The sequence below is a fragment of the Pezoporus wallicus genome, unplaced genomic scaffold, assembly GCF_028554395.1.
Source record: "Pezoporus wallicus isolate ANWC-B61680 ecotype Strahan unplaced genomic scaffold, APGP_CSIRO_Pwel_v1 contig_6382, whole genome shotgun sequence".
Classification (NCBI taxonomy): Eukaryota; Metazoa; Chordata; class Aves; order Psittaciformes; family Psittacidae; genus Pezoporus; species Pezoporus wallicus.
The window spans coordinates 643,826-668,153 of record NW_026638015.1 but is presented as its reverse complement, the minus strand read 5'-3'; the positions used below and the strand labels follow the sequence as shown (position 1 = coordinate 668,153).

Here is a 24,328-nt window from a genome sequence, read left to right as displayed (position 1 = left end):
GCATCACTGGGCTCGCAGCACAGGCAAGAGCCCAACTCCTACCCGGGCGGGCAGCTCTTAGGGCCGCCTTCCTCCTCCTCCTCCTCCTCCTCCTCCCGGTGCCCGCCATGCCGGACAGAGCTCCCCAGCCGGGGGAGCAAGGAGCAGCCCCCGCCCGCTCCTCGCTGTTCAGAACCGGCGGCTCAGGGCCGCCCCCCGACCCTACCCGTGTTGGGGAACCGCGTCTGCAGCCGCCGTTGCCCTCCCGGCCGCCCCCTCGGCCCCACCTGCCCGGGCAGAGCCCGGCGGCCGCCCGTTAATTGGATCAGGAGCGCGGCGGTGGGCGGGAGCGGCTGAAATAGGGGGAGGGCCCGGGCCGCTCTTAGCTCAGGTGGCCGCTGCCCGCCGGGCGTCCCGCCGTGTGGAGCCGTGCTGCCTGCGAGGTAAGCGGCGGGGTCACCTCTGCTGCTGCCGGGGCGCTTTGGGACCTCTTCCCCGTGGGGTGCCGGGGGTCCCGGCGGGACGGCACAGCACAGCCTGGCCCGGCCCGGCGGAGGGCAGCGCGGCTCGGGAGGCGCTGGCAGCTGCGAGGGAAAAGTTTCCTCATGGAAAGGGGACGGACGGGGGGAGGCGGTGCCCGGCGAGCGCTGCCTGTGGGGAGAAGGGGACCGGGAGGCGGCTCGGAGTGACACGGAGCGGAGACCCGGGGTAGGCGCGGGGAGCGGCGGCGGGTGCGCGGTGCCGTGCAGGTTGTTGGCGGGGGGCTGCGGGGAGCTCCCCGCACATCTCCGGTCCTTCCTCGCCCCTCGCAGCCCGGCAGCCAGCCTGACCTTCACCGGGTGCTGCCGCCGCTGGGGGCTGCGGAGACTCCTCCGCTCCGCGGCGGGGACAGGGGCCCCTTTGTGCCGGAGCCGTGTTGAGCCGCTTCCCACTCTGAAACCGGAGCCGCGGGCGCTGGCAACGCTGTGGCGGAGGGCGGTGAAGCGGCTTCCCAGGACCCCTGGGGGAAGGGGCCTCGCTGGGGCCCAGGCTCGGGGGCTGCACCCCCGTGCTCGGGGGTCCGTGTTGTCGGACCGTGAGCCGGGCTCAGCCCTGCCCTCGCTCGTCCTCTTCCCCTTGTGTGGCTGCCGACAGCGGTCTTGGTGTGCGGGAGGGGGGTGCAGGGTGTGGGGCAGGCGAAGGGGTGCTGCTTGCGGCCGTGTCAGCCGGGCCCTGGCAGGCTGCTGGGGTTACCGTGTCCTCTCTGGCCCAGGGCAGGAAAAAGCTGATAAACATGGAGGGTATTAGTGGGCCTGAACACTTAGTGCTTGAGGAGACAGTCTACGATTTGTCACTGTGTGCGGGAGGAAGGATCAGCGATCTCCGCGAAGCTATTGATAAATGAAGTTAATATGGCCCAAACATATTAACCAGTTTCACTGCTTTCCGTGCCAACTGTGTGTTCTCTGCATGCTTCAGTTCTTCAGGCTTGCAGGAGACTCAGAGCATGGTGGTGAGGGGGAGGTTAGCTGACCATCTCTTTACGCTTGCTCCTGGCCCTAGGATGTAGTCTGGCCTTTTTGTTCACTCTCCTCACCCAGCTGGAGCTCGCTGTCTCCTGAAGGAGGAGATGAGCCCCTTTCCCCTTCAAGTCAACCACTGGTCTCACACAGTGGAATTCCTGATAGGAAGGTAATTGACTGCAGTGCAGAACCCTGGCAGAGCCTCTCACTCCACCCTGGAATTCACATGTCACCCAGAAGTCCCTAAGCGTGGCAATGACTCAAGTCGCTCTGGGTGCGTAATGGGAGCAGAATGCACAACTGCAGTGTGTGGGCTAAAATGACAGGGTCCAGATACTCCTTGCTTCAGGTGTGAGCTGGTCTCGGGGTGGAGCCTGAGTGGAGCTTCTCCCCATGAATTGCATAACTGCACACATTCTTTCGGGCAAGGGTTCACTTTTCTGTGGAGTGTACAACATGCTCTGTGTGAGCCGGAGTCTGTTCTGCTGTGACAGGGTTTTGTGGTATTAATAGTGTTTCACTAGAAGGTCCCTAAAATATATACTAGATCATTCTTTGATTTGCAGCTTGGAACAGAATGTGTGAGCTGGATCAGCTGCTTGTTGCTCCCCTGTCCTGTGCTTGCTCTATTGTATTGCTTTATTGGCTTTCTTTTTTTTTCTTCTGACCCATGAGTTTGAGCTTCCCTGGCTTGCCTGCACTTGTCCAAGTAAAGACTGTTTTCTCCTTCTCAGGCTGCATAAAGCAGTAAATTCAGTGTGTCAGCGATGTATAGGCTTGAGAACAACTGTCCACTTGGAACTCCATTCTCAAACATCAGTGAGTGAATAAGGATTGTGTGTAACTGAAGTGTGCCAAAATGCTGCAGGTCCTTGGCAGATTCTGTGTGTAATCAAGTCATAAAAGCCTGAAAATCTTACGGACCCAAATTAATTTATTTGCAGGACAATGGTGCTTTTACTCATTATAGGTTATTATGGATTATACAAGAGCTAGCCTGTATCTGCTGGGCTTTCTCTAAATGATCATGAGTTTCAACATAAATATATATATGGAGAGGGAAAGCAAGATTTTGGTTTTAAATGCAGCAGTTCTGTCAGGTATATTTGTAATGTGACTGCTTTTAAGGGATGATAAACTGAGAACATGTTAGTCCCTGCACCGGGGCAACATGAGCTTCTGTTAGAACTCATATCGCCCAGCATGGCAAACACTGTATATTCTTTATTCTGGCCATCTTGAGGGCTGGAGGCTGTTCAGTTTGTTGTTTGAACTATTTGGTCTGTGTCATGGCTGACATCCAGGGATTGAACTGGGGACCTGGAAAGCTAAAAGTATCTGCCTGTAGCCTGAGTGGAAAAAGCTATGCGCTTGATCAGAGAGCATTAATAAACTGCCCCTATTTCTGTCATCAGCTGATCAGTGATGTGTGAATTTGGGCTGCTCTGGAGAGTTTGTGGGGAAATGCCTAAACAATAGGAGAGCTGTGTAAGCCCTTATCTTTTTAAAGCAGACTTTCTGATCAGGCAGGCTATTTTATCACTAGTTACTCAGTGTGATGGGTGTAGAGGGGACTGTGTGACGGGGAACTGTGTCAGAAAGATTAATAAAAAAGCCATAATTCATTAGTCTGAGGGCTTAGTGGGTGGGACAGTAAACAATGGCTATTGTATCTGGAAGTTTTAATGAAGAATATGGGATTTTGCCCTTTGAAGACTAATGAAAGAACTTTGCATCCTTGGAGCAGTTAAGGAGCTGTTTAAGAGGTAGCTTTTTGTCCCTAGGTTGTGGTGTGGTGACCACTAATTTAACATCCAAATTCACTGATTGTCTGGCCACAAGTTTTTCCAGCAGCACGAAGTGTAATGTCCATGCAATGCCAGTGGTGCATCCAATGCTGTAATCGTCTAGCTTTTTTTCAGTGATGAGTACATTAGTTTTGTGTTCCTTCAAGCTGAAATGTGGGCTGAAGCCGGGCACTGCCATGAGGCACTATATGTGACTGGCATCTTAATCATACTTGAGTCTTCAGTGGTTTCTCCTGACTGTGAATGGCACGATGGGAAAGACCCTTTCAGACTTGTGACGGTCAGAATCTGTGCATTAAATCTAGTGGCTGTCACTGGGCATTGTAGTTTGTTGAAGAGGCATGTGAGAGATCTCCATGGTACCCGGGGCCTGGATGCAGTCATTAGGCTTGTGTGGGCTTTCATGTTCTTTGTAGGTGGCTGTGGTGGGGCTCTGTTTATTGTGACCTGTCAGTAAGTTTTTCCAGGTTAGAGCAGTTAGAATTGCTGCAGGCAACCCACAACTAAGTGTTAGTAAGTCTTCAGCTTCCTTAGTTCTTGTCTATGCCATGAGCTTGCCCAAGCTGTATCTCTTCTGTTTGCAAGAAGATACGCTAGTTGCCTCCTGGGTTGTTGGGGACATGGTCAGTGTTCTCACTTGCCTGTAGGTGATTATCTGTTGGCAGTAACTTCCTCCTCTCCTCAGTATCCCTGCTCCCAAGCCAAACCTCTCCTGCTCCCGGGAGGGCTGAGCTGTATCAGCTACTGTTAAATAGAGTTCTGAAGTAGGCTTGTGCCTGTCTCTGACAAGGGCAAGAAGCTTCATGGAGGACTGGGAGAATACATAGGATATTTCACTTCTGGAATGATTCTAGGTATTTATTTTTGTTTCTTGGTGTTTTCAGTCAGCTATTTCTTGTACTGGGACTGCTGACTTGTGTGAAAGCCTGGTGCTTACTCCAGCAGCAATGCAAGTCAAAACCCAGGGTTTTGAGCTGTGGGATAGGAGCTGCTTCAGGAAGCCACTGGGAAGAAATAAACCCCACTGGATTGCTCTGTTTGTGCTTTCTGGTTTAAAAACAACCTCTTAGTGTTCTTTTCTTACATGCCAGGTTGAGTCCAGAGGATCAGAAACTGAGATCATTGCTTTGGCAATGGGCTCAGAAAGCAAATGACTTTCCAGTGATGCTGAACAGTTAAAAATCTATGCTGTGATGTGTGCTCTTTGGGCTGACTGTCCCATTTGCTTGTATTTTCCTGGGGTCTTGTTGATATGAAGTAAATTACATTAATAGTCCTGTTCGTCAAGCTGAGGTCCAAAAAACTTACTTGAGGAGGCACTACTGATACCACAGAGCAGATTCTGTGCAAATAGTATGAAAGGAGATAAAATTTGCTCCATGACATACAGGATAATGAACTTCAAGAAGAATGCATGAAATACGGTTCTGCACAGTGCAAGCCAGTTCCTAATGGCTGCCCTACTTCACCCTTGTTATCTTCTGACATGGGAAGAATGTCAGAAAGGCACATGAGTATCTTTAGGAATGGAGTACCTACAAAGTGAATCTACCAAACTTCTTGACCCAAGAGATGCTATGAAGGGAATTGAAGTTACTGAATGTTCTCTCCAGTCCACAGATCAAACACTTTCTTTTTATGTGCCTCGTTCCATGAAAGACCCTGTAAAGACTCTGTAAAAGCTGGTCTATAGTTCTGCCAGTCTGTGGTACTGAAGCCTGCCTTACAGTTGTTCTTTATGTTGTTTAGATTTTCCTGTGAGGAAGCAGAAGCAATTGAGTAAACCTGGCTATGGTGGCAAAAGGTGAACAAAGAGCCTTGCCATTGAGTGGAGGAACTGACCACAACATGGAACAGAAGCACTGGGTGTGATGCCTTACCTCGTTCTTCTCCTTTACCATAAGAGCTATTCTAGGACTCAAGCTCATCTTCTTCAGCTCTCACTTTAAATAGTTGGTTGTACTCCCTTCTACAGCATGTTTGGGACTCAGAACTGTGAAGGGAACTAGATGAACTTCAGGAATGTTTTGATGATGATCTTTCAGGTCCTTGTCTCCATTAGATGAATATTTGGAAGCAAAGTATTTGCATAATAAACAGCTTTAGTAAATTAGCTTTCATAAGTAAAAGCAGAAACCTGTTTGATATAACCAGAGATAAAGAAATGCAGTACTTCAAATTCATTTGCCATACATTTGCCACACTTGGTCTGAATGACAAAATAATATCTGCCATTCTGCTTCCTCAAAAGGCAGCTAATGGAAAAGGCAGCTATAGGTAAAGTGAAGCCAGAAGCTTCACAACAGCAGCTGGGTAGAAAAACCCACTGTGATTTCCAAATGGGAAGAAGGGGCAGAGAGGGCTGATTGCACAGTAGTCGGATGTCTCCAATCTGGTGAAACAAGAAACTCCCAAAAGCTCAGTGTTAGGATGGAGCTAACTGGCTTGTGCCTATAGAAGCTGTTTGATTGCACTGATTGCAGGCTGCTTCCTTAAGACTTCTTAATGCATTCAAGTAAACTCGATCCCTGCTCTTGGGGTTGCAAAGTGATTCAATCACAGGTGAATATTCCATTGACAGGGACTTGGAGGAGTTTGCTCCCCCTGTTCCCAACCACAGGAAACATCCCCAATCACCACCTTCTGTTCCTTTTTTCTTGGCTCAGAGCTGGATGAAGCTGGAGCATTTTGTTCTCTTTGTTCAGATCTTTATATGAACAGCAGTGATCCAAAACTTCTTTACCCAAAGTCTGGTTGGAATTGGGTGGACTGGCAGCTGGGTTACAGGATGGACTGTTGATCTTGCCAGGCACATTACCAGGTAAAAATGTACATTAAATCCTTGGGAAACTGTCTGCATTCAGTGCAGACTGAGACTGCCGAGGAGGGGTATAATAGCTTTGGCTGGAGCTTTGAATACCTATTTATTAATGATTTAGGAAGAAACAGCTTCCAGTTCTTTGGAGTCTGTTGTGATTAAAAGGGAGGTGCTGACTGCAGGTATTTGCTGGCAAGCCTGGTGTTTGTTTGCAGAGGCTGATGCAGCAGGGTAGGAAGAAGTACCAGGCATGTGAAGCAAACAAGTGAAGAGGCTCAGGGAGTGAGACAGCAGAGATTACAGGTTCTCACCATCTACATGGCTTAAAACATTGGCCTGGGAGAGAGGTAAGGCAGGGAGTGTGAGAACTGGGCAGTGGGCATGCAGACTGATGTGTGGAACAAGAGCTATGCTATTCACAGCACTGAGAGAGTAGGCTGGTGTATTGCTGTTCCTAGTAGCTTGCATGTGTCTTTTATTAAGCTACCCACTGATATTTGTAGCTGCCTGTTAAATACATAGACACAGCATACATGTCAAGATTATTCTGGCAACTGTCTTAAACATACAAAATGAATATGGCCTGTTGCCCTCTTAGAGTATGGTACCCATGGTCCAACACAGATTTCCTCCTCCTTTTAGCTCTGTGGATATTTGAGATTATAATCAATTTCTTCATAGGAAGAACAACTGGGGGAAAAACAAACACAGACCTTGACAGCCCAATACATTCCTTCACTAACACTGCCTCATATTGTTGTGTTAAGCAGCAGTCTGTGTTCCTGTAATGCTAAAGATCTACATCATTGGAAAAGCAAACAGGATTTCTCCTTATCTTGTGAAACAATTTCTACCTGGTGAAGTTATGTCAGTAAGGAATCTTAACCTTTAGAGCAGTGGCAATGTGCTGGTAGAGCCTGTCCTGTAGCCTTGGCCTCTGAGAACCTGACAGGGAATAGCTACTAAGTGTAGGGAGTATTTAATTCTGAATGAACATTTTGAAAGCAGCCTGGGGTTACAGACAGGGGGATGTCTGTCTGCAGTACATTGGCTTGGTCTGAATGTCAAGAAGACCGATATAAAGAAGCTGTAGTCTGAAATAAGAATAAAGCAGTACATATGCTCAGGATGTCAGTCCTTTAAGTTGATCAGGATCTTGTCTGCATTTTAGTACTTCAGTATAATCACAGAGAATTTTGCTAGCAGGCAGAAGCATGATCTCTAGAGAATCACTGTATGGGAGACAGGCTTGCACGTAGCTGAAGTGACCTTTGTGTGCAGTTGCTCTTCAGCCTGGTGTCCCTCTGACCTCTCCCTGCCTGGAGAGATCAGCTGAAGTCTTGCTTGAAACTGCATTTGACAGCCCTGGCAGGCTTCAGTCCTTAGGGAGTGACTGGAAAGCACTGGCTTCTAGTCCCTTTCCCAGTCAGGTGACTCTACCAAGGGTGTGACCACAGCACTAAGATAAACATCCCTAAAGGAAGTTTTGGGGAATCATCACATTGTTTGGCACCCTATCTAGCTATAGAGAAGAACCAGCCCCTCTTCAGAGGGGTGAGTACACCTGTAAATATCAGACCTCTTCTGTAATGGCAGTGGAGAGCACATCATGAATAGTAATCATTATATAGTCATCATCAATAGTCACTGGTTCAGAGCTATTGGATGTGCACCTCCAGAGATGGTGAGGCTGGAAAGGACATCCCATCTCATGCCCCATTTTTGTTCTCTCCGTCAGGGAGCTTCCCAGCTCTGCTGTACCAGCAGCAGTCCAGTTCATTCCACTGCTGGAGTCGTGTGGAACCTCCTGGCTCCAGCTCTCTAGTTCCATTCTGACACGTTAACAGGAAAAAAACTCCCCAAGGGTTTTCATGCTGCCTGTTCTGTAAGGGGAGGGGGCTGCCATCCTTTTGTGTATTTGTGTTGTTCAGATTGAAATGGTTGTCTGTAGCCTACACCAGAAGTGCCCTGGAGTGAAAACAGTCTCACCAGTGCCTGCTATATACAAAAGTGACTCTGGGAATCCAACAAATTGGCTGCAGAAGTCTCGCATTGCTTCTTTGTGTTAGTTGTTGTCTTGACGTGGAAATAATAGCAGCCCAGTCCTGATTTAAACTCTTGCTTATCTTGGCTTTAAAACTTATATAGAAATTGGTCCATAATAAAAATATGCCTCGACCAAAACCTCAGCTACTGTTCCTGAATAAATATAACTCCACTTGTTCCTACATGTGTCTGCATCCAACATTTGCTGTTGCACTTGGGAAAGGGGATAGGAGTTGGGCAGAAAGTTGTGTCATGCGCAGTGTACAGGCTCTGTTCCTGTGGATGTATTCCTGCAGGGCTGCATGCTCCAGCCCTTGGAGCATTTATAGAGTTCAGAGGCTTGCTCTTGGCAAACTTGGGAAAACAATTGCTTAAAAGGAGTCTTGAGAGGCAGTCAAGCAATGCACAGAAGTGATGCCTTGGGCATTTGGAGGCTGGAATTATTGGAGTGTGGTGTAGAGGGAAGAGGATCTCTGTGGTTTATGTGCCTTAGGAAAAGGTTTCTGAAGAGTGATTATTACTATTGGGTCTAGAAGTTTTATTTGTGGATGAGATGCTGTCTTATTCATGTTGTGCAAGCATGTTACCTTGTAGTGTGTTGCCAGGTTCCCACACCTTTTGAATGGGAAGGTTTGTTTTGAATGACACGTTGGTCTGAGGGCAGGGATATGTGCTCAGAGATGTGTGACTGACTGGAGCAGGGGTGAGATTAACAACATGGTTAAAGGTGGAAACAGCTCTGCCATGACAAGCCCTGTGGCAGTTCCCTGTGTGGAGCTCAGTACCAGTGAGGCAGTCCTGAACCATTGTGCCTTTCTGCAGCTGAAGACCAAGAGCCATTCTTTGATAACTTAACAGGGAGTTGATAGCAGGTGTGGCCTAATAACTATGTTGGTCATAAGTGAGGGAAGGTATTTGGGGCAAGGAGGGAATACCTTTCTAACAGTGCTAGCAGGAAGGGTTGTAGCTCTGCAGGAGTCACTTGCATGGTTAAGTTTGTCTACCTGATGTTGCTGGTTGTAGTGGTACCTGTGATGCCCTTGTCCATGATCCTGCAGAGGTGTGAAGTTAATAAATGTGTAGTCACTCTTTCCTTCTTCAGAGAGCTTGTCTTGCAGGAGCTGCAATGAGGTCTCAAGTAGCTCTTAACTGTGAGAGCCGACAGAGGAAGGTGGGGAGGTAGGGATAAACATTCCTTTGCCCTGTAAATATGATCTGCTAGATAGCCTCCTATTAGCAGAGGTGGCAGCAGCATCAGAAGGAGTCTTGTACATGGTGCTGACTCACAGGTAATTCTAGTTTACCCAGTATAACTTCAGCTATATGCTTATACTGTCCAGGCTCTGCCAGCCATCCTGAATCATGTGGTCATGGTCATAGAATGGTTTGGGTTGGAAGGGATCACCTAGTTCCAACCCCCTGCCATGGACAGGGACACCTTCCCCTGGACCAGGTTGCTCAAAGCTCTGTCCAGCCTGGCCTTGCTATATCCACAAGGTAACCCTGTCATCTGTGCTGCAAAGCAACCTCTAGGCTCTGGCATCTGTAACTCAAATATTTGCTTTTCCTGGCAAACTCAGGTTTTCCTTGGTCTCAAGCTCTTGGTGGCTCACAGCACGTAAGGTGTTTTGGGAATAACTAGACATGAAGGGGCAGAATGACTATCTATCTGCTCTTCCAGGGCTCAGGATGACAGCAGCAGCTGTTATTCAGCCTCTGTGTGCAGTACCAAGTCCTTCCCCATGTCTGCACGCGTTTCCAATTTGATCTGATGACTGACACAGGCTCATGGAGAATATGAAGTCCAGAAAAAGCCTGGCAGAAAAGGGTCCTCCTCCTTCTTTGACCTTTTTGTTTCCACCAGGCTAGATCTTCCTGCACTTCCATAAAGTCTATACAACTGCTATGGAACTATGTATTTGACTGGCTGCTACTCAGGTCATGGAGATTTGCCTGCAGAAATGCTAGACTACTTTATTGTATTCTCTCACCTAACTCCTGTGCTGATGATTGCAGGATAGCCTTAAGCTGTGGGATACTTTGCCACATGATATTGTGGATGCTGAAACCTCCTGTGGCTTCAAAAGCACATTGAAGAAATGAACAGAAGAGGAATCCATTGAGTGTTGCTAAATTCATAGGTGCCACATCCAGCTCGGGAAGTTGCTGTCAACAAATGGTTAGAGGCTTGGAGAGTATGCAGGGAGGCAGCATGTATGCTTGCTCTGTTCTCAAAGCAAGGGAAGGCATCTGCTTTTGGCTGCTGTCTACAGGGGCTATGAGAGCCCTTAGTCTGATCCAGCACAGCTACTACTGTTTTTCAGAGCCTGCTGATCTTAATGATAGTAAATCCAGTTATTTGGGTCTGGAACTCCTCAGGAGTATGGCTCAAATTTGAATGTGGAAACTGCAGAAAGAACAGATGCAGAGGGGTTTTGTTGGCTTTTTGCTTGACTGTCCCTCAAGTGAACAAGTACACTGTGATTCACAGCAGCTTTCCACTTCTACCCCCAAATCCGAGCACTGCGTAGTCAGCCTGAACTGGAAACCAGAGATGGAAGGCATGTTTGTGATTCATTGCTTCCTGATAAAGTGGGGATGGGGGTGTGGCATGGAAAAACTGATACAGCCTTCACATGTCATACCCATTGATCTGTGTCTTCACTGGCAGAAAGAAAGAAGGGGTCTGGGGCAGTTTTAAGTCTATTTTTTACATCAGTGTTAATGAAGTGGGTTTAATCCAGGCAATTCGAGGAATGTTCAGTCTGGTTTATTGGGGCCACTGGGAAGTCTTAGAAGGTTTGTGATGAGTTATAACCTTTTATCCAGTAGCCTGGATCATCCTTAAGTGTCCCAACTCTTCCCCCCCCAACCCCTTCCTCACCAAAGGTAACTAGCCTGCAGTAGCCTGATCTGCTTTTCTTTACCTCTTCCACTTTCCCTGCCTTCTTTCACTTCTCCTTCAAAATTGGCTTAATGTCTGGCTAAAAATCCCCATTCCAGGTTTTGCAGTTTCTGCTCTCAACTGTGTTAGCTCTCAGTTGCCATCACCTTCCTGCCTCAGCCAAGTGGATGTTGCTGACTGAGAAGAAGGGGTTTTTGCTTGTCTGTTTTTTAAACAAATAGACTTTTAACATTTAAGTAAATCTTCAGGGAAGTGAATGTGAGATAAACAAAAATGCCTCTTTCTGCCCTTGCTTCCCTTATCCTTTGCAGGCCTTTTACTTCCCTTTCCTCTGTAGAAAGTTACCTATATCATAAGGGCAAAATAAAACATTTCTAAGAAGCTGATGGGGACAGCTTACAGAACCAAGCGACAAAGGAAGCTCTGGTGGTTGAGAGCTGCATCCTACCAGGGCAGTGCTAGGTGCTCTGATCTTAAAAGGACTCTAGACCAGAATATGCATTCTAGTGAGTTTTGGTTTTGTTTCTTAAATGTAGGGTTATCAAGTTCTTTGTCTTGAATACAAATCCTCTTCCTCTTTAGTAAAAAGAAACTGGAGAAAGTGCATGAGTCTGTCCTTCCCTTTTCCTTCCAAAGCCAGCTGTATGTAAAAGGGTGCACAGCAGTGAATGGAAGTGGTGGGGTTGCTAAACTGGACACCATGCAGTGAAGGGGGACCAAGCCCCATGTATGGTGCCTGGGGAGCGCTTATTTTCAGCCTTCCTGGCCTGAGCTGTCCCTTTGCTCAGCTGTTGTGATGGTACCTTTCCTGCACAGTGCTGTCATGCCGCCCCAGTGTTTCTATTTTCACTCTCTCTGGGGTTAGATCTTGTGACACAAGGATTTGGCATCTCTCCTACGTGCTGGAACGTGGCATCTTGGGAGGCACAGTGGCTGCAGCTGCTATATCAGAGGGTGCCCCTCCTAGTAGCTGGCAGAAGGGGGATGCCCCTAGGGTTGTGATGCATCAGACCAGGCAGCATCCCTGCAGAGCAGCAGCAGGGTCTAATCATGCTCATCTTTGTGTCTTCCAGCCTTTTTGAGGGAATTTGAAGAGTTTGGGACGTCCTTGCTAGCTGCCCACCGCTTCCCTGCGGCATCTCGCTTTCAGCTTTCAGGTATGTACTTACTGGGGACAGGAGTAGAGTTGCATGCCCTGGAGGCATGTACGATAACTTTGCAGCCTGCTGAGGAGTAGTGGTAGGGAGGGAGGACAGGGACATGGTGGCATGGGTGGAGGTATTTTTCAGGTTTCAAGGTTGATGCTCTTGAATGTCACGTCCCATTTAACAACTTGCTTCAGTGACTGGAATTCAGCCTTTGGGAGGAACCCAGAGGAACAGCATTAATGTATTTCTGACACTCTCCATGAGATGAGACTGATCAAACAGAGCCAAACTGTTTCCAGGAGACATGCAGGAAATCCCTGCATTCTGTTCTGGGATGCTTCATGGTGCGGCTCATGTCACTGAGAAGGGTTTGTGGGAGGTGGGAGATGTGGACTCTCAACCTGATCTTCATCTCTGCTTGTTCTCTTTGGGCTGGCAGAATGAGCAGATACCTCTCTGGGGTGTGAGGGAAGCTTTTTATAACTAGGAATGTGCAAGAGGAGAAGTGGCAGCAAAGGACATCTCTGCTGCATTAACCCGGCACTGCCTAGAATGGCATTGCATGCAAGTGACTGGGCTTGGGCCTTTTTCAATACTCCCCCTCTCATTCCTGTACAAAAGCAACCCTGAACCTCTCCCTGAGGAATCATAGAATAGTTTGTGTTGGAAAGGACCTTAAGATCATCCAGTTCCAACCCCCCTGCCATGGGCAGGGACGCCTCACACCAAACTATGTCACTCAAGGCTCTGTCCAATCTGGACTTGAACACTGCCAGGGATGGAGCATTCACAACCTCCCTGGGCAACCCATTCCAGTGCCTCAGCACCCTTACAGTAAAGAACTTCTTCCTTATATCCAATCTAAACTTTCCCTGTTTAAGTTTTAACCCGTTACCCCTTGTCCTGTCACTACAGTCCCTAATGAAGAGTCCCTCCCCAGCATCCTTACAGGCTCCCTTCAGATACTGGAAGGCTGCTATGAGGTCTCTGTAGTGATGCACCATTTCAGGAACAAACTGGCAGTGCAGCCTAGCACAGAGTTCTGAGACAACAGAGGATGAGATGAAGCTCTTACATTCTAGCCTAGATTTTGAGCCTAATAGAATCCCATAATCAACGAGCCTGGAAAAGACCTTTAAGATCATCAAGTCCAAGCATTACCCCAGGACTGCCAAGACCACCACTGAACCATCTCACTGAGGAGAGCTCAGTATAAGGAAAACCCCTTTCTCCAGGCCTGTTTCTGGGGAAGCAGTGCTGCTGGGGAACCACGATGTGTGCTGCAGGGCCCTTTGCCTGGGTATGTCCCAGCATGTTTCTGTAGCTCTGCTCAAGCCCAGCTCAGCTGGTGGGCAGCTTATAGGGCTCCTCCCCATTCAAGACATGCCAGCCTGCTGACTGCTCAGCCTTGTCTGCCTCAGTCGGTAGTTGTAATCCTGTAATCCTGAGTCACACTGGGAAGCTGGAGTCCTCTCCATTGACAGAAGAATTACTTAGTCTTTCAAGGCACATTTTAATAGCTTTAGCTACCTCACTTCTGTAGCTTTTGCTACTCTCTTGAGGGCCTTGGTTAAGCAAAGAATCTCTACAGAGATGTCTGGTGCTGCTGAAGGGTTCATCGGCATCTCCACTGCTGCATTCACCAGCATCTCCAGTGTCTGTACAGCTGAGGTTTAGCAAGATTGTCTTCTACACCATCCTTTCCCAATGTGCATGGAGAGAGGGGGCAGGTCCAGTCCTGGGCATTGCTGCTGGGTCAAGCAGTGTGCTACTGGAGGTGCAGTGGTGCCGGTACTTGCTTGCAGGGCAGTAAGTTGGGCTCCTCCAGCTCCAGGGGTCACGGAGAGCTGCGCTCTCTGCCAAGGCTCAGCCTGTGCTATGTTAGAAATCACTTTTCTCTCTTCTCAGCTTAACTGAAATCTGCAAAGATTCTCTGCTGCAAGAAAACGGGGGTGATGTCATCAGAAGATGATGCTGGTGGGGAGGCTCCTGGGGGCAGCTTCTGGGAGGTAAGGAAAGATAATGGGAGTCTGAGGGAGGGAGGAATGTTTTCTGACCTCCCACCAGTTAGAGCAGTTAGAAGGCTGAGACTTAAGTTCCTGGGTGACATGATGTTCCTGGGGAGTAGGAGGGAGGAACTGTGGGGAGGCTTAGGAACACAGTGTGTTACTGCAGGGAAGAGGTGACCCTTGCCTCCACAGATGCTGTGGAATGGGAGTTCCTTGGTCAGCTGACACTAATCTGAGTGGGCAGAGAGGCAAGCAAAGCATCTTGTTGTCTACTCTCCACTGCTGTGCGTACCTGAGAGAGTGCCAGAGGAGGGTCTGAGTTCAGCTGCCATGTTCCCTGCCCATGCAGTGACTGAAACTGCTGCTATCTTATGTGAAGGAACATGGAAGTCAGTACAGGATAAGTGATGATGCTCTGTGACATTTCAGGCTGGAAACTACAGGCGGACAGTGAAGCGTGTGGATGATGGGTACCGGCTCTGCAATGACTTAATCTCCTGCTTCCAAGAACGAGCCAAGATTGAGAAGAACTATGCCCAGCAGCTAACAGAGTGGTCCCGTAAGTGGAGGACCACGGTGGAGAAAGGTAAAGCTGACAGGTTGGACTGGGAGCAGGATGCAGTCATTGCATTCTCTTCCTCGAGTGTCACCTCTTACTGAGGTAATGCTGTTTCCTTGGGGGACAAGCTTCCCTTCTCCACAAAGAGGGTGACTTTCTTGGGTGTCTGTGTTTTTGTAGCTAGTCCTCTGATTCTGTTGGAGAGGTGTTCTCTATATTACCAGGTATTTGGGTACAAAAAAAAAACCATTAGTATCTATTTCTTTAGTTTGGCATTTCCTTGGGCAGCCCAAGTCTTAAATCAAGCTGCAGATCTCCCCTTTTAAGCACAGCTTGGCTGTCTTGCTGCCTCCTCCTCCAGAGAGAGAGAGAGTAGCTATTAATGCTGGGATGTAGTGGCAGTGGGCTGAAACTGATAGCATCTCCCAAACAAATGGGAAACAGTGGAAAGGTGCTTCAAAGGACATGCTGGTCTTGGAAGCAGAAGCTAGCCTCATAGTGCTGTTATCTATCCAGAAGCTCAGGCTGGAAACCTCCTGGCCAGCACCATGTGGGAAAGCTAAGCCTGCCCAAAAGTAGTAGCAGTCAGCTGTAACAGCCAGTTTAGATGCTGCCTGTTGGGTCTGTGTGGAGACCAGTCAATGCTGTCTTGTGTGATGGGGGAGAGTTAAGGAAGTGACTCCATACTGATACATGTGTGTAGGAGGAAAAGAATCTGCCTTCTCCTCTGTAGGCAGGAGGTGTAAGAGCCCCTCTGGTGCTTGTTCCTGCAGGTCCACAGTATGGAACACTGGAGAAGGCCTGGCATGCCTTCCTGACAGCTGCAGACAAACTGAGTGAAATCCACTTGGCTGTCCGGAACCACCTGGCTGGGAAAGACTCGGATAAGATCAAGGCCTGGCAGAAGGAGGCCTACCACAAGCAGATGATTGGAGGCTTCAAGGAGACAAAGGAGGCAGAGGATGGATTCCGCAAGGCCCAGAAACCATGGGTGAAGAAGATGAAAGATGTGAGCAAAGTGTGAATGGAGAAGCAGGAATAAGGGCACTTGAGGTGGCTGCCTGCTGTAGGAGCCACTGGGAAAACTGGGTTTAGCCAGAGTGGCAGAGAATGCCAGAGGGAGGGATGTCTTCATAGAATGGTTTGGGTTGGAAAGAACCTAAAGATCATCCAGTTCCACCCCCCTGCCATGGGCAGGAAAGCCTCACACTAGGCCATGTCACCCAAGGCTCTGTCCAGCCTGGCCTTGAACACTGACATGGGCAGAACATTTACCACTTCTTTGGGCAACCTGTGCCAGTGCCTCAGCACCCTCACAGTAAAGAGCTTCTTTACATCTAACCTGAACTTCCCCTGTTTAAGTTTAAAACCGTTGCCCCTTGTCCTACCACTGCAGTCCCTCTCCAGCATCCTTGGTGGTCTCGTGTTCTTGATGGGTTTGTAGCTTTCTTATGTGGGAAGACTTTGGTAACGGGTTCTGTATTCAGTGAGCACTGAAAAAGAGCTCATTTGGAGGTACCTCTTCCCTTTGGAGCATGGTTTAGTAAATGCCAAGTAGGCATTCCTGTTACATTGTCCTGAAATGACTGCTGCCAACACTAACAAATATTAACATGCCCTCTCTGAGTAATGCAGTATCAATGCGGTCAGGCTCATGGCTTTCTCTGCATCCTCCTCCTACACACAGGTGGAGACATCGAAGAAAAACTACCATGCAGCTCGGAAGGAGGAGAAAACAGCACATACAAGGGAGAACCACGCCAAGGCAGACTCCTCTGTCTCACAGGAACAGCTACGCAAGTTGCGGGACCGTGTGGAGAAGTGCACTCAGGAGGCTGAGAAGGTGAGCGAGTGGTGTTGTGTGGATGTGGGTCACAAGGATATTCCTTAAGGAGGAAGCACTGGTGGTAACATCACTCAGAAATGACTCCTGCTGAAGCCTGTAAGAAGGGGTGAGATCCCACTGTGTTGAGGTTTTAGTGAGTTGGGCTGAGACTTAACTAAGGCAAAGTTCTCTCTGTCTTTGGTGTTAGGGAATGTGTAATTTATAAGTAAATAAAGCAGGGGATTTGGTGGGTGGGAACTGCAGAGCTGCAGTTTGTGCTACCAAAAGTGGATGGTTTGTCTGCCCACAAGAGAGAAAGTGTGGAAGGTCCTCTATGGAAGAGGGTGGTAAAGAACAAGGAACTTCCAAGAGCATTAGGAGAGCAATGGGCTGGGATAGCAGCTCTGGGATTTCCTCTTTCTGTGGTGTATTTATTCAGCAGTGCAGGGGGGAAAATCATCCTTGTCAGCTCTAAGGCAGAGCAGGGTGACATCAAGGCACACGTCTCACTACCGCTGTCCTCCTGGGTTAATACAGTGCAAGGATCAATACGAGAAGATGCTGGAAGAGCTGAACCGTTACAATCCCCGCTACATGGAGGACATGGAGCAAGTGTTTGAGGGCTGCCAGGAAGCGGAGCGCAAGCGGTTGTGCTTTTTTAAGGAGATGTTACTGAATCTGCACCAACATCTCAACCTCTCCACCAATGAAAGGTACCAGCCCTGCTGCAGGAGGGAATTCTGCCAGCCTGGGGTGTCCTGGGCTCTGGTGAGAGGTGCCAAGTCTGGTCTCTGGGAAGGGGAGCTGCCTGCTTGCGTTTGCCAGGTCGCGCTCCTTCCCCTTCCAAGTGTGAACTGGCATTTGGTTCCATTAGACTGACCAGTGCTGATCTCAGACAGTGCCAGGCTCCTCAGAGAGGATTCTTTCTGCTTCTGAAGCCTTCCCCTTCCACTACTACTGTGGGTGTGCTTCTGTGCTATGAAATGCCTCCATGTTACTATATGTAATCCCAGCCTGAGGGTTGCAGCTCTGTTGCCTTCTAGTACCTATAGTTGTTACACCCATTCTGCCCTGAGTAAAGAGACCTTTTGTGAGATAATGACAACCATAAGCCCATGAGTTGCCCTTCAGTAGGGAGTACACAGGGGAAATGAGTGCAGCCAAAAATCTTTTGTGCTTCTATACTTTTAAAGTGGAAGCAACAAATCTGAGCCACCTCCCTGTCTGTGTGCAAGAATATGCCAGGCTCTTTCAGTGCTCACTTCTTGTTAACAACTGCCACACCAAACAAGCCTGTCCTGCTTGCCAGGCCAACTCCCCTGTAAGGGTGGCTCAGAACAGGTGCTGCTCCAGCATCCTTGATTCTGTAGGATGCTCTGTAATTGAGCATGAGGTTATGCTCTTCCTTCCTATTTGGCTTTTGGGAAACAGGGATGTGGTTATTGGTGGTTCTGTCTGTTCCTGCTCATAGCTTTCATGCGTTGTATCGAGATCTTTACCAAGTCATCATGGCTGCAGACAACCAGGAGGACCTCAAGTGGTGGCGCAACACTCACGGACCAGGCATGGCGATGAACTGGCCTCAGTTTGAGGTGATGCAGCATTCTAGAGCGTAGTTTTACTACTTCCAAACATTCAGCTGCTTTACTGGGACTGGGGGGTTGTTGCTGTGCTGGAAAGTGCACGTCTTTGCTTGGCAGACTTAGGATGCTGGGCTCTTTTTTGTTGTGTTGCAAGCTCTCTGGTGCCCCAAGTGACACATGCAGCCCTGCCAAGGTGCAAATACTCCAGCCATCCAGCTGCAAGGTCAGGGAACAGGAATTGGTGTTTAGGGCTTTGGAACAAGATCCTGTTGTAATTTTCTCATGGGCCCTCTTGCTGCACACTGGGATTCAATGGGAGTGAGCCTGCAATGGCAGCAAGGCCATGTGTCTGACACAACTGAAGTATGACCTGGTGTTCTGTCCTTCTGTACTGGTCAGAAAAGATGTACAGAGCTTTTGTATTAGAGCGGCTTGATGGAATTACTGCTTTTCCGTGAGCAGGAATGGTCCCTTGAAAGCCAGCGGCCCATCACCAAGAAGGAGAAAAGTGGAAAGATGGCTGATGATGTCACCCTGACCAGCATTCTGCCAACACGGGATGGGGTTGTCTCACAGACCCCTCTGCAGATAAGGCAGAGGTAAGGGCTAAAATCCAGGATATGTCAGGTTAAGAAGAGTACCTGCCTAGGATCATGGATGGGTTGGATTGATGGGAGTGATCTCTTCTTCAGCTTCCTGTCTCTTGCCCATCCCACTTTAGGAAAGACAGGGTAGAAAAGTGGCTTTAGGGTAGCTGCCTTCTTTTTGTCTAGTGTTTTACTGCCTCCCAGTGCATACTTGTCCCCTGGCATGGTGCTGAGCACTACCTGACAAGTCTGGTATAGCTGCTTCCCTTGCCAGGAAGCAAGCTGGAGAACAGGGAGAGGCTGAAGAGACTCTGCATGTCTTACAGTTCCAGCAGCCATCCTGCTTTAAAATGTGAACTCTGACCAAAGTGAACTGGCCAGGAAGGAGTGGGGATATAGAGATGTCTCAAGGCCACTGCTGTATTTCACAGTCTGTTGGATTCAGGGGCCTTATTTGCCAATCTGCAGGTTTTCCTATCAAGAGGAGCAGAACAGTCTCTTCTGTGACAGCCTGAGGGCACCCGCCCATGTGAAGTTAGTATGGACATAGCCTTTTCAGGGGTTTTTGGGTTCCAGGTGCCTGTCCTCTGCTGCTCTTCCCCTCTGCTCTTGTTCCTGACTTGGAAAACAGCATTTCAGACATTTCTTTGGGATGGGAGATATGTTTTTTTCCTGTCTTATTCATGGCTGGAATAACTCTGGACATAGCTGGGCTCTCCAATTAGGACTGGCCTTCCTTGTGTGAGAGGGCCTGCTAGAGGAGGATGAGGTTATAGTGTGTATGTGTAAAAATACTTTGGGAATGGGTTACCCTCCTGCCCCTCAGGGCTCTAATGCTGCCATGCTTTCAACCAGATCTAGGATTTCTTGGGATCTCTCCTCCCTGTTCACCCTCACTTGGCTGCTGGGGCTCTCTTGCACCTTATTCTATAGCACAGCAGTCTTGGCAGGAGGAGTGAGGGTGGTGTGTGGTTCAGAAGGAGTTGGGTGAGAGCTGATTCTACTCACAACCATCTTGTCCCCTCTCTCCTTCCACATGCAAAGCGGAGGGAAGGAAGACATTTCAGAGTGGTCAGATGAGGACACTCCCAAGAAGTGCCTGGATGCCAACGGGCATGAGGAAGACATAAAGGTACCAGGTGTACGGGTACGAGCGCTCTATGATTACACAGGACAGGAGTCTGATGAGCTGAGCTTTAAAGCAGGTACAGAAGCACTAACCTCTTACTAACATTATACTGTCCTCACTTGGGCTGACTGAATGATCTGAAACACTCTCTAAGAACCAGATGTCCCCTTGAAAACTGATATTCTTTTCCTGGCCTGACCCATTGCCAGCTCTTTTGAGGTGGATGATACACTGGGAAGTCCTGCAGTCTTAGTTCTTAAGACTGAGACAGTGAGGCCATCTCAAAAGAGACTGCCTAGGCCTTGGTCACAGTGTAGGGAGAGCAGACCCCAAATGGGTGAAATTGATCCTTTGTGCCTACTCTAAGGCATTTATTCTGCCTTGTATCTTGAGACTTTATTAAATGCTTCTCCCTTGTGCCACTGATACAAAAATTCTGTAGGTGCTGTGTATTGTCCTTTGAAGTAACCAGAAGATGGATGTTGTCTGAGAAGGCTCAGATAACTGACATGCACTACTGAAGGCAGAATTCAGTTGGCAAAAAAAACATTGCAAACCACTGCTTAAAATGGGTATCTTGAGAGTGGACATCCTGGATCTCAGCAGAGGATTGAGTGGGAGAGAATGTTGGAGCAACAGACCCCTTCCCTTTTTCCTTCAATTCAATTTAGCTTGTATATGTCCTCTTTTCTAACTCCAAGAGGACATCTGGATCTTGAGAGTGTCTCTTGTCATCTTGCTTGGTTTGAGTCTTACATGGTATCTCTGTCCTATACCTCTCCAAAATACACCCATTTTGAAAAGGCACTGAAGTCCCTCAGTAGCAGGGGCTTGTGCCTGAGGCCAGTATCTATGCCGCAGTGTTACCGTACTAGTAAATGTCCTAACATGAACTTGTTGCTTTAAAGTATCGTACAATATGGGTGTTCTACAGCTTGACTTTCTCTCTTTCTACCCAGCAGATGTAATGAGGCATGACTGGATAGTCATCCCGTTTGAATCTGCTCTGAGCAGCATGCACCATAGGGCTTAAGCTTGACAGCCAACAACTTGTTTTCTGTGCCTCTGCCAGTGTGGGATGTGCCTACTGATGCAGTCAGATCTCCCTCTCTGGCAGAAGTATGACCTTCTACTGGTGGAGAAGGGGACCTTCCTGCTCCTTCCCAAAGTAGATGGGGAAAGGTTAAAAGCCTTTCCTGGTCCTAGTCTGGGAAACAAGTTGGTTCCATGCCTTGCTGGCCAAACCAGACACTTCATCATGGAATAGGCATTTTTGGTCCTAACAGCCAGAGCTTAGCAGCCTCTTACATTTCCTCCCCACCTGCTATAGAGAAGCCACTAAGAAATAAACCTCTGAGATCCCTGTGATCTCTCTGGCTTGTAAACACATCCCTCTGGAGGGAGGAAAGCAGAAATATAGGGCACAACAATATTTCTGATGTTGAACAACAGAAGTGAAGATCTGTTTCTTGTTCCTTGGCCTGGAGGGTGATACTAAGCATAGATCCTAAAGAAGTCAGTAACTCTGGCTTTGATTAAACTGTGCAGAATGATAGAGTGTGCTAAGGAGAAAAAAATGTGGTGATTCAGACCAAAAGGTCTTGCTTTTTATCACCTCTTCTGAGGTGAGGAAAATGCCATGCTGTCTTTCTCAAAACTGCTTCCTAATGACCATTTCTGCTTTTAGGTGAAGAATTAATGAAGATCAGTGAGGAAGATGAGCAGGGCTGGTGCAAAGGCCGACTTCTCACTGGCCAAGTTGGACTTTATCCTGCTAACTATGTTGAGAAAGTTGGGTCATGATTGCTACTGCCCTGCTTAGTGTCTCACAGCCATACCAGCATCTCCTGCAGAGGTCACTGGGTCACTGCTGGCCCCAGTCCACCTTTGCAGTATATCCAGCAACTTCTGGACTTTGAGGGCATGTATTCCATGTAACTAATGCTTTATTTTAAATGCCTAGGCCTGTAGGGATTTTCTAATAAATAAACAAGGATGAGTAAAGACTTCTTTGGCTGTAAGCACTATAAGAGTGCAGAAGGGAACAGATCCTCTTGCCTTGCTCTCAGTGAAAAAAGATAAGAAACACAGGCAACTCCTCAAAAGGGAGCAAGTAAACTTCCTTGGCTTCACTGCACATGTATCCATAGCCCTGCCCCCAAGCTTCCTGTTCAAGGAACTTTGGATGTGCAGTGTAATAGGGAACTCGTGGTATTGCTTCCCCTTTTTGGTTCAGTCAAGCTGACTGGCACAAATCTATTTATTCTCCCACATCTTTCAGAAGTCTTCAGTATCCTTCACCTGCAGCTTTGGTTCCCCTGGTAAAGCAGCTCATATAACTGATACAGATTTAACAATCTCTGTGTCTCCTCCCAGAGTCCTCATATTTATTGGGATAGCCCCAGGAATGAATGATAGCGTAGCTTGGGGCCAGGGAAAAGGCTTTTCTTGCATGATGTGGCTGTTCAGGCTAACAAGTTGTGAGCAGAACTATCTGGCAGCAGGTCAGAGTTGACTGAATGTTCCCTGGGCTAGAATGGACACACACTGACAGCTGGCATTAACAGAAAGGCAGCCACATTCCAGTGCTGTTCTGCTTAGGGTCCCTAAATGCATAAGTATGTGTTAGGGTTTCTAAAGCTTCTAGATAGTTTTGGCTATACTCCATGAATACCTGGTGCACAGCAGAGACTCTTTCCTTCTGCATATTCTTGACTGATACATGCTAGAAGTGCATTCCCTGCTTTGCCAAAACTGGGATGAAGGGTAGCAGAGTCTGGAAGCTTCCTGCTGGCTGGCACAATATTAGCTATAGAGGAGTAACTCTTCTAGTTCTGAATTGCTGCAGGAGTACTTAATGCCCAGTTGTTAGGTTGCTCCCTGCTGAATGGCACTTATCTTGGATCTGGCCTCTCTTTCTGTCCTTGAAAGCCTCTGAAACTGCTGAGACAAAGTGAGGCTCTGATCCTAGTGCTCTGCATACTCGAACATGAGGACTGATGGGCATGTTCTGTATAGAATAAACCCAAGAGCTTGTGGGAACAAAAGAAGACAAAACTAGGGTTTTCAGGAAAAACAAAGAAAAACAGTAGTATAAAAACTTTTTACTTACTACATTCACTTGAACCTGTTGATGCACTGTGAGTTTGTAGTAGCCTTTTGCAATGAACTTCTGGGTTAGCACATGTGAGGAACTTGGTTAAGTCAGACTTGCAAACCTCAGTCAAGCCTCCACCAGCCAGTCCACGATGAACTGCTTCAGAGCTGTTTGGAAAAGGGGTGATACAGATAAGGAAGGCTGAAGTCATAGGTGAGCATTTGGGATTAAATGACCGCAAAATGTTAACGGCAGCTGGTGAACCAAAATGGGTGTTTAACAAGCGTAGACTGAAAAGCAGGGTGGGGATGGACAGATTCCAATGCTGTTAACTTACGAGAGGTTAAAGTTATCACAAACATCTTGCTGCCTGCCAGACAGAGCAGAAATTAACCTTTTACAACACACTGGATGTCTTGAAATACAGCCTGCTGCAGACAAGGAGATCTGAAACCAATCCTGTTTAGTGTGTTTGTGAGACCACAGAAATGCATCAGCTGCTGAAAGGTCTTGCCCAAAGTATGGACTGTACTTCATGAATGGGGGCAGAAGGGTGCAAACCAAAAGAACAAGGCTGAAGCATTTTGTTTGGAGTCAACAATGTCATTTCTCAAGCAAAAAGAAAGTATTCCCAAAGGGCAATTAAAGATCTAAGCAACAGACATCAAAATCGCCTGGATTTAGCTACGAATTTACCTATGATTCTAGGTCCAATGTTTTGAAGAAACCTCCAAGCTTACACTGTGTGATTAGAGGTGTTGGATTTATTTAAAGATCTGGTCTCTGCTTTCAGTACTATGTGCCAGGTAAAGTATCATTAAGTGTTGTACAGTAACTGCAAGCGTTCCACTTGCTGACCCGTAACTGAATGATTTGTTGCTGCTTTGTCCTAACAGACGTGAATGTGAAGAGAGCAGCGCATGGCTGCATGCTTGGAAGAGAACAGAGCCAAAACAGGGATAAAAGTACCTGGGATGTGCTAAAACGACTACTGAAATTTACCTTTTAAACCACTAATGTTAGCCTTTCATACAAGGTCAGAACATCTAGAAGGCAGTTATGGTGGATGACATGGAGGCTTGACTTCAGCTTCTCCTCAGAGTTGCACTCCCGTTACAGAGATGGAGTCTGGTGCGGCCAGAACCTGCTGTGAGGACAGAAATGTCCAGCAGCCTGGTTGCAGTACAAACAACCTGAAATTCCACGGGACAAAGTCTGCACAGACTTGTTTGTCCTGGGAAAACACAACCCCTGATTCTGATGGGTTGCTTGAAGGGCTCCAGAAACAGTGACATATTGCAGCTTCTGTGAACAGTCCCCTAAAGGAATGTTT

General features: G+C 48.0%; 1 protein-coding gene across 4 annotated transcripts; it reads left to right on the top strand.

The window, feature by feature from the left end:
* The first annotated feature begins 328 nt into the window (after nt 1–328).
* On the top strand, nt 329–21,904 carry PACSIN3 (protein kinase C and casein kinase substrate in neurons 3). Of its 4 annotated transcripts, none has more exons than XM_057408848.1 (12): nt 329–422; nt 12,132–12,215; nt 14,115–14,215; nt 14,645–14,801; nt 15,548–15,783; nt 16,462–16,617; nt 17,137–17,312; nt 18,071–18,191; nt 18,645–18,781; nt 19,238–19,303; nt 19,814–19,974; nt 21,586–21,904. In XM_057408848.1, exons 3-12 carry the CDS (start codon nt 14,162–14,164, stop codon nt 21,699–21,701), a joined length of 1,380 nt encoding a protein of 459 aa, XP_057264831.1. In that variant the 5' UTR covers nt 329–422; nt 12,132–12,215; nt 14,115–14,161; the 3' UTR covers nt 21,702–21,904. The 4 variants fall into 4 exon arrangements, with proteins under 4 accessions (XP_057264831.1, XP_057264832.1, XP_057264833.1 ...); XM_057408849.1 differs by lacking the exon at nt 329–422 and adding an exon at nt 631–687; XM_057408850.1 differs by lacking the exon at nt 329–422 and adding an exon at nt 1,717–1,755.
* Nucleotides 21,905–24,328: the final 2,424 nt, after the last annotated feature.